Here is a 9,579-nt window from a genome sequence, read left to right as displayed (position 1 = left end):
AAACTCTGAGCAGAACAAGAGTTGAAGAGTTTAAGTAAGAGAGTTGAATAATAAAACCTATACCTGGCAAAGTCAATATTATTGATCTACTAAGAGGAAAATAATTGGAGTTGGAAACTCCTCCACTAACTTGCACAAACACACTTTTGCCCTCAGCATCTGAGCACTGCTGACACTTTAGACACCTGGGGACACGGGTCAGGAGAAGAAGAGGTCACCACTGAGCACTAGGGTCCTTCACACAAAAACTCCAGGGGAGAGGTTGGGGTTTCGGGAAGACAATTTATTTTCCCAACCAGTCAATAAGCCCTCCACAGAAAGGAGATTTTTGAGTCCTCAGGATGTGGAAAGCGTGCTCTCAGGGAGGGAGAGAGTCCAGCAGGTGAGGAAGGGGAATCTGTCACTCCAGATGACAGGGGGTGGCTCCATGTGATCTCTCCCTTGTGAGTGAGGTGCTGCTGGGAAAATACAATTATCCTGGATGTAGAGTCTCCTCACCCATGTTCCCTGAGAAGAACCAGGATTCTGGTGGGGTATTGGCCCAGTTTGTGGAGGATGACAGGTCTCAGCAAGAAAATGGTGGAAAGAAGGGTGATGTCTGTAATAGTCCTGCCCTCATGGTCCCCTGAAGGGCAGGGATCTGCAGGAACCTGTTCTAGAAGGAAGAGAAATGTGGGAGGACTTCAAGGACTGGTAATAATCAGCCTCTTCTCTAAATCAAACACCAAAGAAAACTCATCATTTGTTTCCAAGAGCTTAACTGCCAGACTCATCTGGTAAATCCCTTATATACGGAATCCATAGAGTGGACAGAGCCTGGCTTCCTAAGGAACCTAAGAGGGAAATATGGAGCCTAAGAGCAAGCCAAAGATGCGTTCATGGATGAGAGGAGAGCAACGCTGGTGCATGAGAGGTAAAGGGCGGTAACGTGTGTAACTACAGATGTCCATCAACCCTGACTTAAGAGAAAGACTTTCTCATTTGATTGAAAAACATCCATTTGGATGGGCACATCTGAAGTCACTAGGAAAGGGCAAAATTAATAGTCTAGAAGGAAGAACATTTCTTTGACTGTCTTGAGAATACATAACAGAAAACCAAAAAAGGAAGTAAAAGTGCATAGAAATGATTAGAAAATGAAAATTACCATGTTCCCTATTTAATGGCCTCGCTTAGAAAGCATGGCATCAGAGAACCTACCTCAAGGTTCCACCAGACGCCGTCTCAGCCAGCCCAGCAGCAGCCGCATCTTCCCCATGGCCTTCATGCTCTCTCTACTCATGGCCCTGGTGCTGGTCAGTTATGGCCCGGGAGGATCCCTGGGCTGTGACCTGTCTCAGAACCACGTGCTGGTTGGCAGGAAGAACCTCAGGCTCCTGGGCCAAATGAGGAGACTCTCCCCTCGCTTCTGTCTGCAGGACAGAAAAGACTTCACTTTCCCCCAGGAGATGGTGGAGGGCGGCCAGCTCCAGGAGGCCCAGGCCATCTCTGTGCTCCATGAGATGCTCCAGCAGAGCTTCAACCTCTTCCACACAGAGCGCGCCTCTGCTGCCTGGGACACCACCCTCCTGGAGCAGCTCCGCACTGGACTCCATCAGCAGCTGGACGACCTGGACGCCTGCCTGGGGCAGGTGATGGGAGAGGAAGACTCTGCCCTGGGAAGGACAGGCCCCACCCTGGCTGTGAAGAGGTACTTCCAGGGCATCCATGTCTACCTGAAAGAGAAGGGATACAGCGACTGCGCCTGGGAAATCGTCAGACTGGAAATCATGAGATCCTTGTCTTCATCAGTCAGCTTGCAAGAAAGGTTAAGAATGATGGATGGAGACCTGAGCTCACCTTGACTGACTTTCACTGACTAAGATGCCGCATCATCCTTGTATACTCACCTGGGGTCATTTCAGAAGACTCTGAATTCTGCTTTAGCCACCAAATGTGTGGAATTAACTCAGCCGATACATGTCTGTAGTAATAAGCACATAGATATAAAATAAATCAACTACAGGGGTATCAATCCATAAGCTATGACTGCCCTGATGTTATTTATTTATTCTTTATTTATGTAGTTAATGGAATATTTTATCTCATCATATTTATATTTTCATATAAAAATGTGTATGTTTACATTGTATTAAAATTTAGAAGATATACTTCCCTATTTTATTAAAATTGTTATTTGGTTTATTTATTAAATAGTTATCAAGATAAATTTCTTGAGTTTTTATTTTGAAAACCTAAATCCTTATTTTGTCTTCAAATACCTATCACAAAATAGTATTTGTTCACTTTATATGGTGAAACAGTTCTATCACTTTCTAACAAATGTCTGTCAAAAGGTGGAATTCTGAGACTCTTCTGTGGTGCAGTTGTTAGGACTCTGAGTTTTACCTCCAGGGAGCCTGGTTGAGGAAGTAAGATCCTATAAGCTGTGGAGGGTGCCAAAGAGAAAAAAGGTAGGAAGGAGATTATGAATTGGAGAAAATGGCTAGTCTCCATGTCACAGGCAAAACTAATTTATACCCACTCGTTAAAGACTGGTTGATGCACATATCTGAGGGAAGCAGTCACCTCCTGCGGGAAAGCTGAGGACACGCCCTGCTGACTGGCTGCTCCTGACTCCTGTTGCTCTCTCTCCCGCCTTCTCCTCAGGACTGCCTTACTGAGCAATTCACTCCCTTCTGCAGGAACTTCACTGCCTCCACACACGAGCTCTGTTCTGTGCTGGTTTCTAGCTGCATGGTATAGTCAGAGTGGAAGCCCCAGGAAGAGAGCCCAAGTGAGAGGAGAGTTCTAGAAATTCCAAAACCTCTGAATCCCAGCTCTGCTATTTACCAACACTGTAACCCTGAAAAGTCTCACGAACACAACAGGTCAGTTTCCTCATCTTTAATATGAGGACAGTAAGAGTGGTTTTCATACAATTACTGTTTGGATTCAGTGAGTCCAAATCACACAAGAGGCATCAAGCGCTCCTGCCAGAAATCATCAGGACAGTGAGAATCACTGGCGACGGGGGAGCCTGGTGGGCTGCCGTCTACGGGGTCGCACAGAGTCGGACACGACTGAAGCAACTTAGCAGCAGCAGCAGCAGCACATACATCATGGGAGGTCAATCTGCATATGTGGAGTCTAGGATCCTGGAGTAGGGTGAGGAAGGGAGAGGAAGTTTTCTACACTTGGCCACTCCTGAGAAAACAGTCTTCCTAAACTGTTCAAATGGAGGCAAGAAGACCAAGGCAGGCTGGGGAATGCAGAGACAGCTAAGAGATGTGAGAACCAGTAGCTGCCATGATCAATAGGACTCTAAAGAAGTAAAAGGGTTTCTTAAGCTTATTTATATATATTAAACACACATGTCATCGCTAAACTTTTAAATAATTCATACAAAGGAATGCCTACCCTTGACTTCTAGGAGGATTCACCATAATCCTATACCGTTAACAATTTAATGGGTATCCTTCTAGACATTTTCATATGTAGTTAACAAATCTATACATATGGACATACTAATGTATACCATATAAATATACATTTATATCCATTTGTCATATACTTCAGTTTCTCATTTATTTATCAGTTCAGTTCAGTTCAGTCGCTCAGTCGTGTCCGAATCTTTGCAATCCTGTGAATTGCAGCATGCCAGGCCTCTCTGTCCATCACCAACTCTGGGAGTTCACTCAAACTCATGTCCATTGAGTCAGTGATGCCATCTAGCCATCTCATCCTCTGTCATCCCCTTCTCCTCCTGCCCCCAACCCCTCCTAGCATCAGAATCTTTTCCAATGAGTCAACTCTTCGCATGAGGTGGCCAAAGTACTGGAGTTTCAGCTTCAGCATCATTCCCTCCAAAGAAATTCCAGGGCTGATCTCCTTCAGAATGGACTGGTTGGATCTTCTTGCAGTCCAAGGGACTCTCAAGTGTCTTTTCCAACACCACAGTTCAAAAGCACAAATTCTTCAGCGCTCAGCCTTCTTCACAGTCCAACTCTCACATTCATACATGATCCCAGGAAAAACCATAGCCTTGACTAGACGGACCTTTGTTGGCAAAGTAATGTCTCTGCTTTTCAATATGCTGTCTAGGTTGGTCATAACTTTCCTACCAAGGCGTAAGCATCTTTTAATTTCATGGCTGCAGTCACCATCTGCAGTGATTTTGGAGCCCCAAAAAATAAAGTCTGACACTGTTTCCACTGTTTCCCCATCTATTTCCCATGAAGTGATGGGACAAGATGCCATGATCTTCATTCTCTGAATGTTGAGCTTTAAGCCAACATTTTCACTCTCCTCTTTCACTTTTATCCAGAGGCTTTTGAGTTCCTCTTCACCTTCTGCCATAAGGGTGGTGTCATCTGCATATCTGAGGTTATTGATATTTCTCCCAGCAATCTTGATTCTAGCTTGTGCTTCTTCCAGCCCAGCGTTTCTCGTGATGTTCTCTGCATATAAGTCAAATGAGCAGGGTGACAATATACAGCCTTGACGCACTCCTTTTCCTATTTGGAACCAGTCTGTTGTTTCATGTCCAGTTCTAACTGTTACTTCCTGACCTGCATATATGTTTCTCAAGAGGCAGGTCCCTTGCAAATAGATCTTTGAGATTTTTCTTCATTAGCAGCAGCAGTACAAATGGATTGCTAGTTATAAATTGCTGCCTTTTGTGTTAACTGCAAAACTAAGATAATCATAATAACTTGTCTTGAAAGTGTGGTAAGATTGCCTTAATTTATAGCACATGCTCAGAATGGTACCAGACACTTCCCAAGTGCTCCTTACATATTAACTCTTTTATTTGAATCTGGTTAGAAGATTATTTCCTGAGGTCTGGATCTGTGGTCAGGAAGATGAAGCAGTTCCCAGAGAGCTGTTCAGAGACACATTTCTGCAGCTCACCCACCGCACAGTGAGAGGAGAAATAGCCATTCACTGGGATGAGGAGGCCAAGAAGGTTGCCACAATACCCAGAGTTCAAGACGTAAACATTCCTATGTGGCACACAGGCCAGCTGTCCACAAGACTCAACCCCACCCTCACTGGATTCTTGGTCCTCCTAGAGTTTAGGACCTCAGAGAATCAGTCAGGAAGACACAGGCATCTGGCAGGCAGTCAGGAGGATCCTCTGCTCTGAGCACTCAACTCAGCCAGGAGGCCAGGCCAGAGGGGATTCCCAGGCAGGATCCTGAAATCCCTTCTGGCAGCTTGCATTTAGTTTCCTTTTCACTTGTTGCATCAACTTCCTTGTTATTTTGCCTTCTGGGGTTCATGACGCAATCTCTGAGGATGTAAAAAACACAAGTCACTTGTTGGTTTTGAGTATGTAGATGGATTTGCTTTGGGCTGTTTCACTTTAAGGAAGATTCAGAAACTGCCTCAGAGACAGGAAACTAACCCAGCACCCACACAATGGGACTTGCTCACATGTCAGCAGAGGGCGGCCTCTAAGGCTTGTTCAGCAGCTGCAGCCATTGTGTTGTCCCTTTTAACCGTTTTCTCAACCTTGGTTAGCCTGACTCACTGCACCCCTGATAGTGATTTTGACAATTAAAGTCCAGCTCAGAGAACGCCTGGGATCTGAAGTAAAATGCAGGCTTGATGCAGATGGCATGTTCTGAAAGGGCCAGTCTGAGTGTCCAGCAGCAGTGGTCCTGGCAGGAAACAGTGAAAACAAGGCCTGCGCTGTTCCTGCCTGGTCCTGGGCCATTGACCCTCCGATGGGAGCATTCTGAGAGTGACAGGGGTGTGGGATCTTCTGGCTTGGTATGTTCTGGAGGAGGTAGGAGAGCTAGGCAGAGAGGCCTTCAGCCAAGGTCCTAGTTCCAGCTGCATCCTGAAGTGAGCTGAGAAAAAATTGCATGAGTCAATCCAAGACTTGTGACAAGATGTCCAGGGTGTGAGAAAGGGCAAGAGAGAAGATTGCCAACCAGGAGCACTTAGATTGCTCTGCACATTGTCCCTCTCCATACCAGGTGGGAGGCCTGAGAAGGGGCTCTGGCCCACCAGCTGTTTGGCTGTGAGCACAGGGCAGCCCCAGCCTGGGCGGATTCAGCCTCAGGTGCTGAGAGAAGTTGAAAGCGAGGCCGCAGCTCGAAGGTGGGAAGACACGCTCTAAATTGGCAGCATTTGCTTCTTTTGTTTATGAAATGGTTAAGAAACATTTGCTAAATACTTGCTCACTAAATAACAGATAGTGTGAGTCTCAGTAGCAGGTGACCTTGGCAGTCTCCTATTGTAGACTCTGTATTCCCTTCTCACGGATGCGGACCACCTCATCACATGCTAACATGTCTTTTGCTCACTCAGAAGAGAATTAGTTGGGCAAGTGCTTAATCCTTCTTGATGATCAAGATGAAAAAAAGACAATCTCAATGTAACAGAGAAAACCTTTGATTCTTCATTAGTTTCTGGCCATCTAATCTGGAATCAAATTTCAAATTATACACTTGTCCTTAGAGGCCAAAAGGGAAGGTAATTGGGCCTGTCAATGCTACATTCAAAGGATTCAAGTCTAGGGCTTCCCTGAGTTCGGCCATGTAAGAACCCAAAACCTGCCCAGTGCAGGCACCTGCGTCCCAGCCGCCGGCTCAGCCGAGGATACTTGCATGAAGCCCCTGCCTGGCCCGCAAAACTACTGAAGCTGGCCTGGAGTTGTGATGCTCTCTGCAGCAGCTGAGAGATAGGGCTCCGCACGGAGAAGCCAGCAGCTCTAGCCAGAGAGCACCCACGCCTTTGCTCCAACTCGGAGGAGAAAGCCCACCTCTGCCACACAAGCCAGTCCCAGTCAAAGACTAATACTAAAAATATCCAGTCCTACACTTTATGAAGATGTCTCGCTATATCCTCTCCTCCCCCCCCCCCGCCCCTCACACGACACACTCTTTGCTAGCTCAATCTTTTTATTATTTATGCATATTTTTGCGTTCGAGATTGGGGATCCTAGTTCTCTGACCAAGGGAAGAACTGGGCCCTGCCCTGAACATAGAGTCACAACCACCCTAGATCTCCACGGGAATTCCCAGATCTCTTCATCTCATCATTTACCCAATGAATATCAATTTACTCATGCGACACCCCCAACCCCACTCGAGCAAACACACGCCCAAACCAACAAGCAACACACAAACCACCAAAACACACAGCCAACACAAATCTCAGATCAATAAGAGATGACAAAACAAAATCCCCAAACCACCAAGTTACACACCAATATATAAATATCACAACAACGTATTTACCCTAGCAAACACCTTCTCACGAAAACATTAAAATCGAAAAACAGAAATCTCCTCCACAACCACCTCAGTAGACCACTTTTATGTTATGTGTCAATGTATGCATTCTTTAAAATGCTCACTTTGTAACACACACTCTTTAACAAAAACCAAAAACAGAATTAACTCATAATTAAAAAACCAAACCACCGCAAAAAACAAACAACGTATAGAAACAACACACCCATCCCAACCCCACGAACACAAAACCACTTCACTCTCAATTCTCACCATGTCCAATCATTCCAACCCACACCAACCCACAACAACACCACCACACCCTCCCTTTCTGCTTCAACTAACCTGCTTCCATCCACCACAGCCATATGAACAACCCATTAGTGCTCCATGAATCACCTAATTAACACAACCACCTGACAAACCCCCACAGAGCACAACATCACAAACCTCAAACAAACCGCCTCGCCATAGATCCACGCATAAGAAGCCTGCCAACACCACATCAAATACAAGCACACACCATCCACGCTCATACCTCTATCTCATCAATGAACAACACATATGAAAAGACAACAAAAAACAAGAAACCCAAGACAAACTCGTAACAACTCGCAAATATCTACAACACTATAATTTTGGTAAATAGAAACTTCCCATATAAACACCCACTCCGTCCTCAAATAACATTTTAGAAAAAAAACCCCAAAATTAATAAAATAAAAATCAACAATGTGTCTCAACCTATACACTCATTAAATTATTATGTAACCAATTTCAACTCTCCTTTGAATGTCGCCTCCACGAATTTTAAACTCTCAAACCAACGACACCACTCTCCACTTCAAAACAAGAACATCATACTTTTAAATTCCTCACCCTGCACCAAACAAAATCACAATCAAAAGCTAAGCACTGATTCAGAACCCACACACCAGAGCCACAGCCCTACAACAAAACGTCTGCCCACGATCCTCCAGTGTTATCCAAAACACCCACTACTTACCATGAAGTGATTAATAGTTTTGCACAAACACAGCAAACCCCCTCCCCCCCACACCCCACCACGGACGGCCAAGACAGAGACACAGCCTGCCATTCCTGTGCACTTCCAATTTGTGAAAAGTAAAAAATAACAAAAAAAAAAATAAAAAAGCAAAAAAATAACGTCCTTAATAGATCCAGCAAACAAAGAGAGGGCAATATGTACTTCCGAAATTTATACCAACCTGGCCTTAACGCACGAAATTCTAAATCACACAAAAAGCAAATCGTTTCTAATATAAAATGAAATATGAAAAGGTTTACAGAACACAAACAACTCTAAGAATATAATGTAACGTGATCTAGTGAAGGTGAATGACGAGTCCCTCTCACGCTCCATCCACTAGCGCATTAAGGGCAAACCCCCCAAAAAACAATCCACACCCAAACCAACTACCCTTTTTAAAACATTCGTATAATTGTTTCTCCTTTTATATCATAAATCTCCCTTATTCTACCCAAATTTCCATTTTATACTCTTTACATACCCTCCCTCATTAGGTTTATAACCAACCCACACCGTGATGACTGACTAAATCTAGCTCTTACCACATATTGTCTCATAACACCCCCTAAGCAAACTAGAACCCTACATAACCTCGGAAAGCTCCGAGACAAAATTCCTTTCCGGAAGATTCTTAAATTACACCTAGTCTTCTTCTGCCGCCAGAATAAATGTCTCATGTTGTGTAGTTACTACATATCGTATAATCCATACATATTGAGCACCCATATGCATGGCGAGTACTGAGTTTAGGTGCCAAACAACAAAACAGAATTAGTGAATCCTCAAGCCCAATAAACCCATACAAAAAGCCAACAGTCCCCTTGAAAATTCTCCACAACCATAAACGCACAACCACGAAAAGGCAACAGAGAAAGCACCAAAGAATCACCCAGCCATAAAACAATCAAAAACCACGAAGAAGCCCCAAAAAATAAAAATACAACCGCAAATTATGCTAACTCTATCACACCTAATCCCCATTGGCCCCCAACTTAAACACACCCCTAATCCCAGACAATCCACATACAATACCAATGCCTAAACCTCTAAGACAAGTCACTCATATCATTAGGTAGATACAATAGACATAAAATAAAGATTACCAAACTGACACTTTCCAAGGTGCAGACAAACAACTATAATATATAAAAATCACTAACCCGTGGAACAACAACTCTCCCATTTGCCGACCATTAAAGCAACGATTAGTTAAATAAAGCACAAGATACTGAGTAATCGAGAAAAACCATCACACACCCCCAATTAAAACACTAAGAAAAACAAAACCAACATCCCCATTCC

The 9,579-nt window shown here is 44.3% G+C and overlaps 1 protein-coding gene across 1 annotated transcript; it reads left to right on the top strand.

Moving 5' to 3' along the window:
* Positions 1–774: 774 nt before the first annotated feature.
* LOC108634604 (interferon omega-1) lies at positions 775–1,901 on the top strand. The gene has a single exon (XM_018044640.1). The coding sequence runs from the start codon at positions 1,182–1,184 to the stop codon at positions 1,842–1,844; it is 663 nt and encodes a 220-aa protein (XP_017900129.1). The 5' UTR covers positions 775–1,181; the 3' UTR covers positions 1,845–1,901.
* Positions 1,902–9,579: the final 7,678 nt, after the last annotated feature.

This window comes from Capra hircus, unplaced genomic scaffold (genome assembly GCF_001704415.2).
Source record: "Capra hircus breed San Clemente unplaced genomic scaffold, ASM170441v1, whole genome shotgun sequence".
NCBI lineage: Eukaryota > Metazoa > Chordata > Mammalia > Artiodactyla > Bovidae > Capra > Capra hircus.
Note: the sequence above shows the minus strand (reverse complement) of the source record. Positions and strands in the feature narration are given on the sequence as shown.